General features: G+C 42.2%; 1 protein-coding gene across 1 annotated transcript; it reads left to right on the top strand.

Annotated features, from left to right (window-relative positions):
* The first annotated feature begins 3,919 nt into the window (after window positions 1-3,919).
* On the top strand, window positions 3,920-15,332 carry dera (deoxyribose-phosphate aldolase (putative)). Its single transcript, XM_031288242.2, has 9 exons — window positions 3,920-4,052; window positions 7,086-7,183; window positions 8,257-8,404; window positions 9,328-9,423; window positions 9,547-9,681; window positions 10,106-10,234; window positions 12,731-12,843; window positions 14,797-14,946; window positions 15,054-15,332. Exons 1-9 carry the CDS (start codon window positions 4,022-4,024, stop codon window positions 15,108-15,110), a joined length of 957 nt encoding a protein of 318 aa, XP_031144102.1. The 5' UTR covers window positions 3,920-4,021; the 3' UTR covers window positions 15,111-15,332.
* Window positions 15,333-21,137: the final 5,805 nt, after the last annotated feature.

Below are 21,137 nucleotides of genomic sequence, written 5' to 3'. Positions count from 1 at the left end.
GTATGAAACTAACCGGATGTGTTTAAAGCATACTCTAAATAATGTTTTGAATTGGTTATATAAATTAAAGCTTTTTTAAAGACAAAAGTGCTTCACAGGGACAGAAAACAGAAAACATAACATAGTCTATATCCACAACGTTCCACTTCTGGGATTGCCCCGGTGCCGCTGGATGTCCCTCATTTGGGTCGGATGTCCGTCCCCTTCCTTTTCCTTTGATGTTCAGTTCTGTTGGGTGCCAGCACATGAGGGGGTGATAGGGAACAAGGGTGCAAACTAGCGAAAGAGGCATTACTAAAAGGAAAAAACAGTTCCAATTCCACTTGGAAAAGGAGGGGGAAAAGCTGTGTTTAGGAAGAAAGGAATTGAAATATGGCAGAAATGTTGGGAGGAAGACAGGAAAGGAAGGGGGAATTATAAAATACAAAAGTCTGTCAGTACAAAGAATGATAGGGAAAGGACCAGGCGGGAGGAAATTATAATGACAAGACTCAGAGTGGATCACACAGAACTGGATGGCACCTTGTTTTTAATGGGGAAAAGGAATAGTGGAAATTGTGACAACTGTGGGGTTAAAGAAAATGGCATATACTGCACATGGTATGAGGTGGAAAGACGGGTGTGTCGCGATATTTATCCTGTCGGGGTCCAATTCACCCGCTTCGACCACAAGACAAAGACCCTTATTGACCGAATTTATGTTTCTAATCATTTTAAAATTTTGCATTATGGTACAATAATTAAGGACTTCTCTGATCATCTAATAGTTAAAACCGTCTTGTCTTCTGAATCCTCAGAAAGCAGGGGCTTCTGGAAGTTAAATTCTCAGTGCCTGAAGGACTCAGAAACAAGGACAAGAAATTCATAAAATCTTACAATTAAAATGTATAACTAAATCTAATATTGAATTGTGGGAATTATTAAAACGAAGATTAAAAGATTTCTTTAGATTTAAATGTAGAGAAATAAATAAGATTAAAAATATAAAGTGTAAAGCTTTAATGGAACAATATGTTAATTTAAAACAGATGAAGAAAAGATCAAATTCAGATGATGAAATCATGTCGGAATTAAAAACACAAATAGATAACTATAATAATGAAATATTGTATAACACTTATAAACAAACAGATACAGATAATAGAGGAAACTTAATACATACCCTTAAAGCTGGACAACAGCAAATTCAAAGTAAATTTATCAAATCTATAAAGAAACAGGACGGTGATGTAGTGTCTGATGAAAAACAGAAAAGACAAGCGATCAGAGATTTATGTGCAGATGCATATAAACAAATAGAAATAGATAGATAGATAGCTGTGTAAACATTTTATTAGATAGGCTTCCCTCATACAGCTCTCTGAACTTTTCAGAGCTTGAGGGAAATATAAGAAGGGATGAAGTTTTGCAGGCCATCAAACAACTTAATGTTGGTAAAAGCCCCGGCCCTGATGGTCTGCCTACAGAGTTTTATCAGTTAAATATTGATGATGTAACAAACGTCCTCACAGAGATGTATAATGAAGGTCTGAACAGTGGCTGTATGGGGGAATCCTTTTATCAGGGTGTAATGTGTTTGTTGTATAAGAAAGGTGAAGAAAATGACATTGATAACTACAGACATCTGACTATAATGAACACTGATTATAAAATATTAGCCAAAGTAATTATGAATAGATTAAATTATATATTAGATGAAATTATAGAAAAAGAACAAACGTGTGCCATATGTGGGATAATGTCTGCACATTGAAAGAAATGATCAATAAACCTGATAAAAAGACTTCTATATAATCGGGCTGGACCAAAAAAAAGCCTTTGATTATATCTCCAGAGAATATTTATGGGCTGTAATGAAGTCTTATGGCTTTTCAGAAAGTTTTATCCATTTGATCAGATGTCTGTATGTTAAATCTAGTGTTCATATAAATGTAAATGGTGTCTTAACAGAGCCCTTTAGTGTAGAGAGAGGGGTGAAACAGGGCTGCCCTCTGAGCGCTGCTCTATACATCCTGGCTATTAACCCCCTTATTAAAACTATAAACGCAGATAGTCTTATATCTGGCACACACGTTGGGCTCGCTCCCAAAGTTACTGCCATGGCATACGCAGATGACGTCACAGTTGTTATTAAAAACCAGATGGAGATGGATGTTTTAACCAATCACCTGAACCTTTATGAACTAGCTTCCGGTGCCAAATTATATCATAATAAAACGGAGGGAGTTTGGATCGGAGCTGAAAGTAAGAAACGTGATATCAACATTAAAGTAAAGGATGAAATTAAAATCTTAGGTTTGACCATTTGTAATCGAAACTGTAGTGAAAAAAAACTGGGAAACTAAACTATGTGAAGTTAAAGAAGAAGTTAAAAAATGTGAAAATAAAAACAACAATTATAAATCAAGAGTGAATATTGTCAAAACTTTCGTCTTATCCAAGCTCCTGTTTTTAGCAAACATCTTTCCTCCATCTCACAAAATGATAATGCAATTAAATAAACAGTGTGTAAACTTGGTTTGGGGTATAACTAATGAAGTAACAAAAAGAGAAATCATGTATAAAAGTAAAGAATATGGGGGGTTAGGGGCAGTAGATATGGGTATAAAATTGTATATTGCTTTTGTTAAAAATGTGTCAGTGGCCATTTCAAGGAACGCTCTCTGGGTCGGTGACCGCTCCAAGTGGAGGTAAAGGAGAGGGAGAGCCAGACAAGGTCCAGAATATAACCTGATCTATGATGATTTTATGTATGAATATGAAAAACTTCAAATTGACTGGAGTGTCCTCCCGAGTAAAATGATTTAAAAAAAAATTGATGATTATAAATATGGTGGGTATATAAATTATAAAAACCCTAACACACAACGAAGGAACCCAGTTCCTGAAATTTTTAAAAAATAAAAACCTTTCTGAGAGCATTCGTGACGTGAGATGGCTGATGTCCGTAAACAGACTCGCTGTCAGAGCTGTTGTATCTTGGAGTTGCTATGTTAAAACTAAAAAATGTCCAATGATCTACTGCGAAGATGAAGATGAGACACAACAGCACCTCTTAATAGACTGTTACAGAGCAAAAGAAGTCTGGGACAAGTTAAAAGTGTATGGTGTAAAATTTGATCTTTCATATAAATCTGTAATGTGCTGTATTATTGATGAGACTCTACCAGAGAAACACAAGGAACTGATACGAATAATCATATTGTATGCTTCAAGTTGTGGAAAACAAGATGCTGTATGGTTATACAACAGTTATAAATAGTGATGACGTGTGCAAACAAGTGCTCACTGAGCTAAGGAGAAGAAGTACTCTGGACAAAAAACAACTTCTTCCTTGGAACACGTTGACACTTTCACCCTGTCAATTACAGCACTTTATGAAAGACTCTATGCACTTTATGACAGGCTCTAGATGCACTTTATGAAAGACTCTGTATGCACTTTATGAAAGACTCTATGCACTTTATGAAAGACTCTATGCACTTTATGACAGGCTCTAGATGCACTTTATGAAAGACTCTGTATGCACTTTATGAAAGACTCTGTATGCACTTTATGAAAGACTCTATGCACTTTATGAGAGGCTCTAGATGCACTTTATGAACGAGTCTTTGCACTGGTCACTTTACTCGATTTGCACATCTTGTCAGTTAAACTTTGTAATTGTTGTATTGTTCATTTTTGATTGTTGTGACACATAGCCTAATGTATGTTTAATGTAGCCTATACTTTGTAACCTGTAAAACTTTAATAAAGATCTTTAAAAAAAAAAAGAAAAAGAAAAACGGGTGTTTAAAGATAGGGTACACGCTCCTGTACAGTAGGTGGCGGTATGCACCTAGAAGTTGTTTGCAATCCGCCAAGAAGAAGATGGAGGGGGAAAAAAAAAAAAAAAAAAGAAAAAAAAAAAGAAGAAGAGTAGTGTTGACAGGTCTGTTGGTTGAAGGCGTAGACTGTATTTAGAAGAGGTTGAAGGTGGCTGAAACATCTGCCTGTGATTAGATCCTATCTGTTCTTCAACATGTCTGCCAGGAACCCGGGGATGAAGCTCGGTAAGGAGCGTTAGCATTCTTTCCGTGACGTTAACGTTAACCTAACGTTAACTGTCACTTTCCATACACATGTGGACGTCTCACGTTACGTTTCGCTCTGACATTACCACAACTTTTCATTTTACCAGCATTATGTAACGTTTATTTATTTGTTTGTTCATTCCTAAAATAAACAACTCCTTGGCCTGTTTTATAGAAAGATGTTTTCATTCAAAACAACAGTCAGGAAAGGAAGCTAACGTTAAGCTAACCCTACTCGTGACATTTTAATAAGTAACGTATTGGTATAGGTAACTGACCCATGACCCGCGGAACATGCTGGAACACACAAACACACTGGCAAATACAATAACATAGTTATATAACGTAACGCAATGGCGTCACATTCTCTTGCTAACTTATTATTGTAACGTATATGCAGGCAATGTAACGTTACTGTTAAATATGATGGCTATCAGTCAGACGGTGACAGCTGTCCCTGCTCGGCTGACTAGTTAAACCCGTCCCTTTGCTCAGTGTTGGCTTTAGTCTAACTTATACATATGTTATACATATTTTAATCATCTTTGACATGCTCTGATGAAAAGAAGACATGGTTTACACGTCAGCAGTATATGGAATTCTGTACACTGATTGAACTTAGTCTGACATGGTATTATTATTATATATATTATTATGTTGTATATATCAGTATCACATTCTGTAAGTTATTAGCACACACTGTTTCTCTTCTATGTCGGACTGTACCTTTTCTGTCAAAGACTGGCCCGTTTCTGGGCTAGCTGCTGATTGTCAAACATTAAATATAATATATGCAGTAACACCAGATGTCAGCTGCCTGACTTTCCCAGAGTTCCATGAGAAATCCCTGTCATCCTGGACATGTTTTAATTTAGCGTAGCACAAAGACTGGAAGCAGGGGATCAAAAGTGAAAAGAATACAACTTCCAACCACTCCTTGAAGCTTAAGCTTGATTTATACTTCTGCGTTAAAGCTACGCCGTGGCTACGCTGTAGGAACGTGGAGATACCGACCGTACGCCGTAGCCTGACGTACACCTAGGGCTGGACGATTAATCGAAAATGTATCGACATTGAAATTCTGAAGCTGCTATCGACGTATTTTTCCCATGACGATAATTTCGATAATTTATTTCTGTTGATAGGCCTACTTTCTACTTAAAAAACATTCTACTGTGTGTGCAGGGTCCGAAATTAACACTCGCCAGTCGCTAAATAAGGGGGGGGGGGGCTGACACGCACACACACAAACACTGGCGCACACACCAGACACCAGCCACTACTTTCTGTTTACTGATAGCTAGCGTTTAACTCAGGCTAATTACTTACTAGTTAGTAAGTGGCCATTTCTGGCAGCCAGCCTTCCAAAAGAAAGCACAATGAAAGTAAATGTTAACCGACCATTAACCGTTAGAGAGAAGACACACCAGCCCGATAATCGGGCGTCGGGCCGTCTGGCGAGGTCCGTGACTCGAGTCTGTTCAGTGTGTCCCGTGCCGTCGGCCGTCCGAGGAGCCGTCGGCCTTCATTTGGGCCGACCCAACATGTTCAGTCGGAGACAGGGCAGTCAGGACTCACCCAGAAATGGGGAGCGGATGAGCCTCTCAAAATCTGACGAAAATCTTTTAAACTGACATTTGTTGATCTGAAATGAAGACAGATTCAGAAACTGCACGGCCTATTTCTCTCTTAAAATGTTTTCAGAAACACGTTTCGGTGAACTATTTTAGTACAATATGAGATCGTATTCTGAACAAGCCGCCATGACAGTCTGTCTGTGAATTTCCGGAGAAAAAAGAACCACGTGACGCGTTTGTCCAATCAGCTGCCGGTCTTCATTTTCTGGGAAATAATCAGACTGTTAATGGAAACAATACAGAGCAGCGCCGCCTGCTGCTATGGAGACGTATTACGTTTCGCGCACGGGCAGAGCGCACGCTCAAGTCGGCGTTGCCTCAGTGTGTTCTGAGGCATTTTTTGGACCTCAGGGACCCGACTGATCAGTCCGACTGGCTTTTCTGCCGACGGTCGGCCGTCTGGTTGGTGTGTCAGGGCCCTTAAACAGAGTCTCAGTTCACCCGTCCAGGAGGCTCTGACACACTTTCCGCACTCCGTGTTGGGGGACAGCTGTGGGCTTGTACCGGTGTTGATGTTCTGTGCATTGTCGGACACACACAACCACTTTCCTGAAACCGCTTGCTGGACTGACACAAGTCTACAGCGGCCTGCGGCGTGTATGTCCGAGCCTGTCTCCAGCGCCTCCACCTGCAGGTCGTCAACTGTGTGTCTGCCTGGTTTACTCTCGGACGGCCGATTTAACTCGCTGGTCCTCATCGATATAGTTTCATGTGTCACGTAGCTCTCCAAAAGCAGAAAAAAGCTTAACCTTGCTGGTTCAAATTTAGGACTAACAAGTTAATTAGCAGTTAAAAAATAGATTGTGTAGCCTAATTACATTTTTATCATGCAAAAGATGTTTTTTTAAAACTTTATACAATTTTTTTTTTTAACTATCGTTCATTTATCGAGGTAAAATGTGCAAATAATCGTGATTTAGATTTTAGGTCATATCAAGCAACATGAAATCAAGGAGAGGGTTAACTTCTCCTGCTCCAGATTTCCCACCGTGGTCAGAAAGAACAGGGGAGACACTGTTTCTCTCACTATGACTCTAGAGTCACTACTCTCTCTGAAGCTAATCACCATCACTCTCTCACTCGCTCTACCACACACACACACACACACACACACACGCTGGCGCAGAACCATAAATCACGCTTTAGTGCTAAGCTAGGCTAAACACACTGTGGGGGAGGGTCTAAAGTGGATAGATCAAGATAAAAGTCAGTTTTCTCATCTGATCACAATTCCCATAATGTTGGGCTGCTATTTAAAAAAAAAATGCTAACTGTGAGATGGTTTAATAATTATTGCAATATTTGTATTATTATACTTTCTCTATTTTTAACAACTCATTTTGTTTCTTCTCTTTTCCCTGCTCCTGGGCGTCAGATCTGGGCTGGATATCTAAAGTGAGAGTGAACACACACGCTGTCCTGAAGAGAGCTCAGACCATCCAGGGACACAAGACCCCCAAGAAACAGTGGCAGGTCCATCTTGCACCTGTATCCTGTATTGTGTGTGTGTGTGTGTGTGTGTATGCTTTGTGGCGATAGAGAATACACACTAAACATGCATTAGGTCGCTCTGACTTCCTTTTGCCAGTAGGGGGCACTATGACTGTGTGTATGAAGTTTGGGGCAGATGGGACACGTTATTATGGCTCTCACGTAACTTCTAGGCAAGTCCCGCCCTACGAAGCGGCTCGATTGGTTGGGGTTAGGCATTGACCTCGAGTGGTTAAGGATAGCCGATTGGTCAGGGGACAGGATCTGAACAAATCGGGTTACGTTACCTTGCGTAATTGGATTTAGGTAGGTTTCTGAATATTTTCGGGACTTCTCTCTCTTACATTTACCCTCTCCCGCTGGGGCAGGTGCCTCTGGAGCAGGTGGAGCCATGACACTCCCATCACCTGTGGCCTCGGACAAGGTGGACGGAGGAACATTAGCGTTTGGGTTCAGTGCTCGAGGCCTTATTGTTACAAAGCGATCCATTATTATAACAACCTAACTTAGTAGTCAAGTCTATTATTTGCTTTCCAGCTTTTTATTTATTGGCGGCTAACATTAGCGTCTTCTTGTTTTTTAAAGGCGTTATCCTAATTGCCCCATGGGAATAATTTTAAGTAGGCTAGCGTATTATTGCCTATTAATGCTTTAAGTATTGTCAATATTTTTCTCCCACACCAAAAAAAAAAAACCCACATAAATTATTTTGATGAGAATTTTAAATCAATTCATAATTGTTGGGGACCCCCTGCAGTACCACCACGGACCCCCGGTTGAAGATCACTGGTTTAGGGTATGGCTCCAAGAGGCTTTTTTGTAAGTTCGGACATGATGATGAGCCCTGATTAGGAGTATGTAGTACGTATAAAGTCACAGAACATGGTATGTTAAATTGGAAACATTGCTCACAAATGTCTATTACAGGGGACCAAGTATTAACAGTGTGAGATAGAATGATCATTTTATAGGCATATATATTTGGGCATAATAAAGACGTGTGAGATGGTTTGCCAGCAGAGAGATGGAGCTGTGATGTTGTGTTTGTGGTGTAGGCGGCCTGGCTGCTGAAGGCTGTCACCTGTATCGACCTGACAACTCTTGCTGGAGATGATACGCCGTCCAACGTCCACCGGCTGTGTCTGAAAGCCATCCAGCCGGTCCCATACCACCTGCTCAACAAGATGGACATGCACGACCAAGGTGTGCTGCCAGAGACATGTAGGCCAGCGTCAGCCACTGCAGCTGGACGTCCTGTTAACACTGGTCACTGGGATGGCCCACTGGGAGTTTTATGCAAACCTCAGGGAGAATTAAGTGTTGTCTTCCCGTCAACCTTGAAAAAGTTTTTCGACGTTTTTGACGCCTTTTTTTTTCTGTTTGTTTTTGCTTTTTCCAACATTTGAAATTGTTACATTTTTCTTCTACATATTTTCAGTGCTTATTTCTACGTCCCATATTTTCTGATATTAAACAAAAATTAAAAACGGGTCAATGTGACCCGAAGTCAACACAAGGGTTAACACAGAACAAATAATCACTCAAAACATTCTTAATTAATCAATCAATCAGTTCTTTGGTATACATGAGATGTCTGAAAACAGTCAAAAATACAGATCCCAGTATCTCATTTTACCAACAGTTGAAAAGCCAATAAAGTATTCGGTTCACTATGATATAAAATAGAGAAAAGCATACCACTTTTATTTGCTTGAGAATTGATTATAACAATTAAATAAGTATGACTGGCATTTAATCTGCTTTTGATTGACTAACTGATTAATTGGCTTGATTGTTTCAGATATACATAACATAGTACAGACATAATACAGGTTAATTTGAATCTTATTTTTATGGAGTTTATCTCAGTAGTAATAAGTTAAAAGCTCTGGGAACATGGTGACATCAGGGCAAACAGGTCAGGCATGTTAAGAAAGGGGAGCAGTCAGACGATCCGACGGGCCGCCGGGGTTAATCACACTTTTATAGACGAGACAAAGGTGGACCAGGGAAATGTCACCTTTTGTTCAGCGTCCCAGACTGTCTGCTCAGACTTGGATTCAACCTGCAGAGGGCGACACAGACCACTTCATCCCCATCTGTCTTGTTTCTGGCTGTTGTTTCAGGAGTAACTACTGCAGCCGTGTGTGTGTATCCGTCTCGGGTGGCTGACGCCGTTAAATCACTGAAAGCAGCCAACTCCAGCCTTGCTGTGGCCTCAGGTAGGTCACCCCGACGCTGAGTCACAGCGACAGGAAGCGTCTGCTGCCGGAGTGGCATGAATGGTGAGCTGAAATGCGTTTGTAGAACATTAATACGACTTGTGTTCTCCCTGGTCTCCCCAGTGGCCACTGGTTTCCCAGCAGGCCAGACACCGCTGGAGACCCGGCTGCAGGAAGTCCGCTTGGCGGTGGCTGACGGTGCCACGGAGATCGACATCGTCATCAACAGGACGCTGGCGCTCACGGGACAGTGGGAAGGTACGCTGAGACCTCAAGACGACAAGGACAGATCACTCAGGCTGTGTCCTGAGTTTTTACTGAAATTTGTTTTTACTTTTAAATTTGGCATTTTATGTGAATTACCCATCATTACAGAGGGAAATAAAAACTCATGGCATTGCATGGTTCTCACACAACTGTAGATGTTTTGGTAATGCGATTCATTACTAAATAGTGACTAGTCCAAATAGTTAGTCTGTCCTCCCAGTGTAGCTCTAGGTGACACTAAAGAACAAATAGTACTCAGATCTTTACAGTGTTTAGTGTCCTGTGGTGTGTGGCCAACCATCGAAAGAGTTCTAGAAGGTTCAGCCTGTGTTCTGCTGATGGGCTGACCTTTGGTTCCCATTTTGATCATGGATGAAGTGTGTTTAGTAAGGGTTTCCTTTCTCCCCCCTGACAGCCATGTACGAGGAGGTGCGTCAGTTCCGGGAGGCCTGTGGGGACGCCCACATGAAGACCATCCTGGCTGTGGGAGAGCTGGGCACCTTCACCAATGTGTACAAGGCCAGCCTGGTAGCCATGATGGCCGGTGAGTCTGCCTGTCATAGTCAGTGGTTGTGTCCCCTTATGGCAAGAAACCTAGCATTTCAAGGACAAGTTGCCATGATTATTTACAATGAACAAACATTTTAACATTTGGGCTTTTTTTGTTTTTTAACCTTAATTTATTCTGGGGAGGTTCACTGAGAGGAAGCCTCTCTTTTGTAGGAACGCCCTGATCACATTCACACAGTAACACATTCATGCCTGACTTATTCTCCTTTCTGAGTGAGATCAGAAGCGTGTTATCAGTCTGAGTTTGGAGATATTTCCCTACAGCAGTAAACTAACTGATCTGGGATACATGTTTCCACAGTGTGCTGTAATATAGCAGTTGCCGTATGTGTGTGTGACTATGAGCCATGTCAAGGTGACACCCTGCAGATGCGTGAGGGGCCCTGGATGGCTCTGTTTAATGTCTGTTAAATGATAGAACATATCTCGTGCTGCCATCAGGAAATATGTTAGGCATAATCACAACAAAGGTTCTATTTATGCACACAGAGGAACTGCTCGCGTTTCCTTCTGTTTTACACATGTAACTACAGTGATTGTATGTCGGGCTCTGAGCACTGCCAAAAGACGGGTGACCTCCACTCAATACTGAGCCTGAACGCATCCTGTGTAGACACAGAGTGAGAATGAAGGCTGCAGCTGCTGCCGCTCCGCCTCCTGTGTGGACACATGGGCCGCTGTCTGAAAGCCTCTTCTCCTCCGTCAGCAGCTGGAGCTGAAGTAGAGTTTTGGTCTCTGTGCTGAAACTTGGTAAACTGTGATGAGGTCCATGATATCAGGGGCTGAGCCGGCTCCACCATTTCAGTCTGGTTACTGTATGACAGCGCTGTGTTTTCATGTGACATAAAGAGGTTTTAAAAGGTTTAAAGTCGGTAAAAGGCTTGGTGTAATTGCTGCGGTCTTCCAGCTTGTGGCGCTGCTGCTTAGCCTTTTCTTTTGCGAGGCCCTCTCTCACTCACACACACACACACACACACACACACACACACACACACACACACACACACACACACACACACACACACACGCTTAACTAGCCATCACATAATAAGCCGATTAGAGAGCCAAATTGTCAGGGGCTCTGATAGAGATCATTATTAAAATGCATTGCTTTTGTCGACACACTCGCTCCTTAATCTCCCCTTGTTCCTATGAATTGCGTATGAGATTCCTGAAATTGAATGATAATTTCACCTATTAATCTCTGATGCAGGCTATTTTACTCTGCTGTTCCCCGCCAGTATCCCCCTGCCCACGCAAATGAATAGAGCTTCATTACCGCCACCCGCATTTAATAACCGTTATCCATTATCTGGTAATTAAGACTCCCCATAACGAATCTTAAGGATTATGCCAGTTTGAGGAAGAGGGGAAAGAGGCTGAAAGAAAGACCTGACTGGAAAAACACATAGAACATGTCTTTAATGAACTGGAAAATGTTCATCTTGTTCTGTTCAGTAATGAACAGTCATTATACAGCAAGGCAGAAGGGATGGTTTTTTTCCCCTGCAGCTCGCAGTTTGTGGGTAATCTATTAAAGAGTGTCATTTAATCTTCTATTTTTATCAGGAAAGCTGATAAAACATAATTGTCTGTGAAGGAAGGGAAGGAAAAATGAATGATTTAATTGATGAGCGTGCAGCTGCCCTCATCAGCAGCATATGTTCCTGTCTGTCCTCAGACTGTCAGAGTAATGTCCTGTCTGTCCTCGGCCAGGTCCGTCTATCAGAGTAATGTCCTGTCTGTCCTCGGTCAGGTCCATCTATCAGAGTAATGTCCAGTCTGTCCTCGGTCAGGTCCGGCTATCAGAGTAATGTCCTGTCTGTCCTCAGACTGTCAGAGTAATGTCCTCTCTGTCCTCCGCCAGGTCCGTCTGTCAGAGTAATGTCCTGTCTGTCCTCGGCCAGGTCCGTCTATCAGAGTAATGTCCTGTCTGTCCTCGGTCATGTCCGTCTATCAGAGTAATGTCCAGTCTGTCCTCGGTCAGGTCCGGCTATCAGAGTAATGTCCTGTCTTTTCTCAGACTGTCAGAGTAATGTCCTGTCTGTCGTTAGTCAGGTCCAGCTGTCAGAGAAATGTCCTCTCTGTCCTCAGCCAGGTCCGGCTGTCAGAGTAATGTCCTGTCTGTCCTAAGACTGTTATTAATGTCCTGTCTGTCCTCAGCCAGGTCAGGCTGTCAGAGTAATGTCCTCTCTGTCCTTGGCCACGTCCTGTCTGTCAGAGGAATGTCCGGCTGTCAGAGTATTGTCCTGTCTGTCAGATGAATGTCCTGTCTGTCAGAGGAATGTCCGGCTGTCAGAGTGATGTCCGGCTGTCAGAGGAATGTCCTGTCTGTCAGAGGAATGTCCGGTCTGCCAGAGGAATGTCCGGTCTGTCAGAGTAATGTCCTGTACAGCAGCTGAACACACTGTTGGATAAAGGAAGAGTCTGCTGTGTTAAAGAGCACATGTCACCTGTTTTACCCTGACAGGTTCGGACTTCATCAAGACATCCACAGGAAAGGAGTCTGTCAACGCCACTTACCCTGTCGCCATAGTGATGGTGAGGGCCATCCGGGACTACTTCTTGTGTACAGGCCATAAGGTACAGTACACATACTTCTGCCTTTGTGTACCACTTCTCTGCCAGCAACATTCCTTTCAGGAAGTCATCTACAGTCTAGTTTTTCTTCCTGTTGGATTCATACCATAAGTGAGTCCCCTCTGCTGCCCACACGGTAGACCGTGTCATGCTGTTACACATTTAGCATGGCAGAAGGTGGATCAAAAAGCAGACACAGAGTCAACAGAAGTGTGTCCTTCATCAAAGAGGATGGTCAGAAATATGTCAATACTTTAGACCAGCAGTGTGACTGTCACCAACATTATACAATGATTTTTTTATTTTAGTAAAAGATGTTTAGCCAACATAAGGACTTGCCTGACATGAACATGACCTTATTTAACCTGGTTCAAACATAAATGTCAAATCAAAAGATGTTCAGCTCCGATACTGCCTAAAGCGCTGGTATCGGGAAGTACTGGAGTTTATGCACCGATCCGATACCACATAATAAAGCCCTAAAGAAAATCTACATTAAAGTAGTTTATTTATGTTCTTTTTCCATTATAACTGACTGTCAAACTGGATAAAAGAAAGTTCTTTGGCATTCAGTGTTTGTGTTTGTTCATGTTTCACAAAGAATTTAACCTGAGCCAGACTGACAACAAAGATAGAAATCATATCACATCCATACAGAGATAGTAGTATACAGTTGTTAAAACATAATACAATATAGGACACACTGGTATCGGATTGGTACTCGGTATCGGCTGATACTATTGACCAAGTTCAGGTATCAGAATCGGTATCGGGAAGCAAAAAATGGTATAGGGCCATCTCTAATCAAAAGTCAATTTCTCTGAAATTGATGTAATGATCTTGTAATGTGTGTACCCTGTCACACATCTGACTTTAGTGTCAGGAGATCTGCTGGGAACACTAAACTCCACAACAATGAAATAAAGTACAAAAACCAGAGGTATTATAAAACCTAGACCACCTGAGAATTAAAAACCATATTAGGCAGTGTCTTTCCAATGCTAATGTAGGGATTAAGGAGTGCAGATGGATCTATAAACCAGAATGATCTATCTTCTAACATCAAACTAACTAATGCAAAGAGTTCAGGCAACGCTCTGTACAACTGATCCAGAATCAGCAGCCAGGAGCAACCTGATGACTTCTCAATAGCCGAGTCAATTCCAGAGTCCAACAGAACCGAGACCAAGACAAGCGCAACAGTTCAGATAGGGGACTTGAGGCAAAGAACTACATGGTACCATGTTCTGTAGAAAGGTTTCTTTTTCTCTTAATGCATAATTTCTACATTTAGCGAAAACTTGATATGTGTGTCCAAAGCAGACATGGTTTTTGGTGAGGCATCTTGTAATGTGGTGCTCTGGTGTGTTCCCGTGTCACTGTGGTAAATACATAGAGAAAATACTTTGGCAAGCATTGGCCAAAAATACATGACTGTTTGTTTCTGAAGGGGGTAAGCCAGCCTCCACAACGCGTAGCTCCTATAGCGCCATTTTGTTGCTAACAAGCCATCACCCGCCGTTAGCATTCCATTGACTGCCATTCATTTTAACGTCACTTTGACAGCGAATAACTTTACATCTGAAGAGTTTAAAGACTCTATTTGTCCATTGTTTATTTCTAAAGAAACACGACAATGTATAAAAGGCTCCATTACCTTGTACCTCACGTTATGGCTCCGTAGCAGACGTTTTTATAAAAATAGGCTAACGATTAGGTCATAACCACGTGACTTACTGTCGCATAGTAGAGGAAGCTCAGTTTGAGGCTGCTCAGTAACGCTCAGCCATCACCGGAAAAGTGACTTCTAATAGACTTCACTGGTCTCCATGGACGGCATCGCATTGTCTATTTCTTTAACTCTCTATGCTGTTTTCTACATAGCAGGTAAACTATTATACCTCCAGTGAAGTGTGTGTCATGTGACAGAGGTGTGTGTGTGTGTGTGTTCCTCAGGTGGGCTTTAAGCCAGCGGGGGGGATCCGCACGGCTCACGAGTCTCTGCTGTGGCTCACGCTGATCAAAGAGGAGCTGGGAAACGATTGGCTCTGCCCGCTCCTTTTCCGCCTCGGAGCCAGCAGCCTATTGGCTGACATCGAGAGGCAGGTGGGGGCCACACACACACACACACACACACACACACACACACACACACTTCTATAGCTGACTTTTCTGCATATGTGATTTTTTTCCATTTGTTCTTGTCTGGACAGATCTACCATCATGTGACAGGACAGTATGCAGCCTATCATGAGCTGCCTATGGCCTGAAGCTGTGACTTCCTGTTTTAATGACCAATCAGAACCTCAGACTCACCACACAAGCCTGACAGTGTTGTTCAGTGCTGAACAGTAACTGAACTGACTGGGACCAATGTCTGTGACACAAAGAGAACGGCTTCTTCAGAAGCATATTACTGTACTACATTATACACTTGTCACAGTATTTTGTTACACAATAAACTGTGTGTCATGTTTGGCAGTCATTGTGAAGGATGTGCTGAGTTAAACCTAATTTGTTTCATGTGAAGCAGGAAAAACTAGTGATTTAGATCAAGTTGTCCTTCAAATCCAGATAATACAGTATTTTTAACTCTGGTCCTTGCTGATCTTTCACAAAATAAAATATACATCTGCAAACATAACTTAACTGACGGCTGTTGTCACCACTTCTACCCAGTTCCAATCTTTAACACAGGATTGTATTGCAGAGCAGAGATATCGCCACCCAGATTACATTAAAAACAGGGTTACAGTTTAGAAAACCGTGCACCTTTAGAGCTGTGCTTGAATGTATGTATATGCCTTTGTTCTCATATTGGGAAAAACAAAGTGACAAATGAAGGGATTACTCCTGTGTTCATGCTGCCGTGTGATTCCGACCTGTCCCAGCGATGTGTGCTGAATCTCTTATGGACGCTTCTTTGCTCTTAATTTCATTAGCGGGGAGCTTGGCCAACTGAAGAACGCCGAGGATTAATCAGGGGGGTTAAACGAGTTTAAAAGATCTCATTGAACAGCTCACAAATTTGAGGCTTCATTTGAAGACGGAAAACTTTCTTCTTTTCTTCTTTAATGAAGATATCACAGGCCTCGACCTCGACTGGGACAGAGGATAAATGAGTGAATTAATAAAGGGAGGAGGGGGGGGGGGGGGGGGGAAATGTGGGATTAAATGGTGGGAGAGGGTTGTCTCCAGGACAGTGGTGGAAGGCTGGGAATGAGGCCATGCTCTGTAGGAAGGGTAGCTGGTTGTTTGACACGGTAACATACACAACTTTTAATGTTATTCCGCAGAAACACATCAGAATCAGAAAGGGCTTTATTGCCAAGTACGTTTTTTGCACATACAAGGAATTCGTCATGGTTGGTGCATGTCACACATTCTCTACATATAAGAAGAATAAAAACAATATAAATGTAAACATATACACACAGTATGTATTAATAAAGATAAAAATAAATGTAAAATAAATAAGTTAAACAGTAGTAAAAAGGAACGCTACAGCAGACAACCAGAAAACTGGTTGGATTTCCCTGAGGCCCACGCTGTGATTTTCCCCAGCCCCACGACTCTTTGTTCACGTTCATGCCTCCTAGAGGATAAAAAGCCTGCATTTTGGACATTAGGGAAAGTGAAATGAAAAGTATTAAAGTAGTAGTAAAATCACACACACTGTGACCGTGCGCCTCTGGCTGCCCTGGTAACTCACGCACAGTCCCACTCATAACTTTAAAACAAAGAACAAACAAGCAATGTCTAACAGTCCAGTATCCTGTCTCTGAGGTTGGCAGTGATCTGAAGTTCCAGCACGCTACTGCATATGAAGGGAGAGTGTAATTAATGCAACAAGAATCAGCTGAGACAGTTAACTCACCTGCACTGCTCTCCTGATCTATCCTCAAACCTGTCTCACTGCAGCTGATTGCAGGCCATGCCCACTGCAGCTGATTGCAGGCCACGCCCCCCTCCACACACACACACTCTGATGTTAGGATATGTACGGTGTCCTTGAGTGCCGAGAAAGGCGCCTTTAAATAAAATGTATTATTATTCAGGGTTCATATGTTTTGAAAAAACCTGGAAAAGTTATGGAATTCCAGGCCTGGAAAGGTTTTGGAAACATAAAAAGACCCAGAAAGTTTTGGAAAAGTTTTTTTTTTTTTTACACAGCATAATATGTGATTAATAATGGATTTTCACGTCGTCTTAACCTCAACGTTCTATTTGGGGCGCGATATTACGAATCCCACCATGAACCACATAAATTGTCATTCATTTTATTGTTAAACCTCTGAGGGTAAACTTTAACACAGATTTTTATTCTTATTGTATAATGTCGACTGACATTTTCAGGAATACATAGTCATGGAAATTTGCCAAAAAGTCATGGAAAAGTATTAGTTAAAATGCGTATGAACCCTGATTATTACTAAGATAAGAAAAACTTTATTGTCTGTCACGAGTGACAGAAATTTGTCTTTGACGGGGCAGACTCAAATGACATAAAATACATAAGAAAATAAAGAAACATATATAAACAGTGTAACATTGACCGTACAAACGTGTTCAAAATGCAAAAACAGTGCAAGAAGAGGCCTGAATGGAGCTGTTTGATGCTGTCTATGTATGGCTGTAGAGTGTGCTGATGGCAGTGGGGATGAAGGATTTTTGTATATGTTTTTCCATGCAAATGGGGCTCTGTAGCGTCGACCTGATGGCAGTAACTGAAAGGATGGGTGAAGGGGGTGGGTGGGATCCTGTGTGATTATAGTGGCTTTCCTGAGTGCTGGTACTGACCGGCTGTGGAGTTCTGTTAGGGGGGTTTGGGGGGAGCCAATTATGAACTTTATCTTGCTGGCCTGAATAATAAATCAGGCCAGCAAGATAATTCAAAGTTCATAGTTCAAAGAATGATGCAAACTGTTGACTTTACAGCAACATAGTTTGTCTTTTTGTCCCCCCCCCCACCCGCTCTGTGTGAACAGGGATGATGGAGTGAGCGCCTGTTGTCGGCTCTTGATGGATAAATCCCATTTACGTACCGGCATGTAGATCATCTCAAATCTGGACCATCGGGTAGCACGCTGCCACCTGATAAGACAGAGGCACTAGAACACACGCACACACACACACTCACTCACTCACTCACTCCCCAATTTTCCTGCCAATAGATTTTATCTATTTATGATAGTGCCTTATTCATTTATTTATTTTGTTAAAAACTCCATGCATGGCAAGTATACATTTTGGTTCTAATGCTCAGGACTGATAAGATCATTTTCATATCAATCATTTAATGGTAGCTGAGTCTGGATATGTACAGTATTTTGCTATTAACCTTTTTCACAGAAGACATTTCGATAACCTTAACGATGGCGCAATTCCATCAAGTGTCCCAGTGATATGTCAACATGTCTGCCGTGAAAAAGGTCTATTACCCAACAAAAAGCTTGTTTGTCCCATTGGTGTGCCACGGAGACACACGGCGGACTGTTGTTCCACTTTGACCACACCGGTTAGGACAACATGAGCTTATTGGACCAGTGGAGGTGAGGCGTTTACTGTGAAATGGACAGTGTGTTATTTAACAGGGCGCAGGTCTGTTTGCACTTTGATTCTCTGAAGGTTCCCATTGGTTTGGATGAACAAGCAGCAGCAGCCGTCGCTGATCCAGTCGCTCACACCTGACAGGTCGGCTCGCTCAGATTGATTGCTTTGCTGTTGTTTAATTCATCAGTGTTTCTTTAGCCTGCAGCAGGTAGGAAAATAATCAACACGTTGTGAGCCCCCAACAGCCCACACAAACACACACACACTTCATGATGGAGAAAAGATGGCATGGCGGGGAACAGTGGCAGTAATGGCTGGACCATCCATTGTGAGTCCCAGCTGTGATCCGTCATGCTGTTTGTGGCTGCAGAAGATGCTACACATGCTTTTATCAATATCGCGGGACGCAGCGCTGCTATTGGTCGTCACAGCAGAGGAGTGATGCCAGCGTATGTGACCGATGTTTCTCATGTCCAATGGGTGAAGTATCGTTTTCAAACGGAATAAGAATATATATGTATATTTATATACATATATTTGTGTATACAAACATATGTGTGTATACATATATACAGTATGTAAATACACACACATATACATATTTTATATATGCAAAAACAGATAAAAGCCATTCTAAAATTAATAAACCAACACGTTTGATTGATATTCCCCTGGATTGGACAAAAAACAAGATAAAGTAAAATACATAAAAACTGAGATATCGGTTTTTTTTTTTTTCAAATTAACCATTTATATGTACTACTGTATATCATGACATAAATGTGTAGATGCTGCTACAGATGGCATCTACAAACAAGCCAATCAGAATACGACATGAATGCAACATACACCAACATTTTGTCTGTGCCACTTTTGAAAAGCTTAGCAAACGGTGTTGAAAATACTTGATTGGAGGGCTTTTTGAAATGTGTATTTAAAAAACTCAGGAGAGTTAAAATTATGTGGTACAATGAAAAACGTGGTGCATGTGCGCAGTCAGAGGCCAACGTGTGCGTGTACATCATTAGCCTCTACATCACACTGCATTGTTTTCCCATCAGAAGCCATCTGAGGCCTGCTGGACTGGTGTGTGTTGAACTTGGCTGCATCTTTAAGCCACTATCCACACAGGCTTTGATCACAGATGACTGAACAGCTCTCCATCACTAACACAGCCAGTGTGTGCTCAAATAGCCGAGCAGAGCCCGATTCAAGGCAGGGCAGCTGGAACTCAAAAAGAGAATAATTGGCCCTCAGACGGCGATGATATTAATGATAGAATTAGAGCAGCCTTTGGTTTCCTCTGAGGCACAAACAGGTAGTGAGAAGTGATACCGGGAGACTTCACTCGTGTCAGTCTGGAGCTTCTGATGCCGTGCTGATCCCACACACTCGCTCAGGCTCATTTCCCATGGTGCACCCTGCCTTTGATGCTGACCTTGGTTGGAGGTTGTGGTGAGAGAAGAGATGGAATACATGTTTGAGAGATCAAAACAGTCCAGGCTCACCTGTCTCCACACAGGTTTTACAGCCCATGTTCATTAGAGAAGTTGATGAGCAGTGATTGAGCTCAGCTCCCAGACGCAGCGGTGCCCTGCAACAAAATGACACCGTTTACTAACTGGTATCTACTGTACACGGACTGACTCCATAGTAATGCTTTACTCAGTCCAGAATGCTGTGATGATGTGTAGTGGGCTATGTAAATGTATGTACCAAACACTGATACGTGTCAGCTGTTCCCCAGATGTTGGAATGATAATCTTTGAACTAAAGTGGTCCAGGACTTGTTTGGGTCCACTGAGGATGTTATGGAACGGCACAGGAGGTGGAACCCAAAAGCAGACGAAAACACAATAATTAAGATTAAGTGTTTTAATGAGTGAAATATATACAATAATTGTGCTGGTGGCAAAAATGAGGGTTGTGTCGAGGGAATCAAGTGGTGAGTGCTGTGCGCTCTCCAGAGCGTGCCCAGTGAAGTGGTGGCGTTGACCATGTGGTAGGGCCTCCTCCAGAGTCCAACAAACAATTGAGTATGAATCCAATTCTTACAGAGAGAGAGGGGAGCAGGCGGGATGAGCAAGCAGGCAGGCAGGCAGGCACACAAGCAGGCAGGCAGGCAGGCACACAAGCAGGCAGGCAGGCAGGCACACAAGCAGGCAGGCAGGCAGGCAGGCACACTGGTAGACAGTACGATCTGGCAACGAGTGGATCACACAGCCAGCCTTAAATACTGCAGGAGGTTGATTAGGGAATGAGCTTCACCTGGTGCCACCTGCCAGCTAAGCCGCGCCCACAGCCCACAGTAATCGGCACAGGAGGGAGGGACATGAGAGAAAACAAACAAAAACACACAGAACAAAAAAGAAGCACGGCCTGCCATGATGACATCATGACAGAGGACAGACTGACAGTATTTCACATGTGACCCATTCACACCATATGGGCGTTTTCACACCTATAGTTTGTGATAGTGGGAAATTATTTCTTATGCATATTCTTATATGTCTTTTATGATACTAGTTGTTATTCTAGATAATCATGGTAATGTGCTGTATGTGCAAGTGAAGAGTGTGTGTGTGTGTGTGTGTGTGTGTGTGTGTGTGTGTGTGTGTGTGTGTGTTTGTTAAGGGAATGTAAGGGCAGGAATAGCATATGGATAATTTATTAATATCAATATTTATTCTTGTATCTTTGTGTATCTGCACCTTGACCACCTGAACCAAGTTTACCTTGACCTG

The sequence above is a fragment of the Sander lucioperca genome, chromosome 20 (genome assembly GCF_008315115.2).
Source record: "Sander lucioperca isolate FBNREF2018 chromosome 20, SLUC_FBN_1.2, whole genome shotgun sequence".
Lineage (NCBI taxonomy): Eukaryota > Metazoa > Chordata > Actinopteri > Perciformes > Percidae > Sander > Sander lucioperca.
The sequence above is the reverse complement of the archived record's forward strand: the minus strand, read 5'-3'. Positions and strand labels throughout refer to the sequence as shown.

Excerpts from the sequence above, each read along its gene's own strand:
- dera (XM_031288242.2), top strand. The coding sequence starts at position 4,022 with ATGTCTGCCAGGAACCCGGGGATGAAGCTCG. Across the intron at positions 4,053-7,085 it reads GAACCCGGGGATGAAGCTCG|ATCTGGGCTGGATATCTAAA; the intron begins GTAAGGAGCGTT and ends CCTGGGCGTCAG. Across the intron at positions 12,844-14,796 it reads TCTTGTGTACAGGCCATAAG|GTGGGCTTTAAGCCAGCGGG; the intron begins GTACAGTACACA and ends TGTGTTCCTCAG.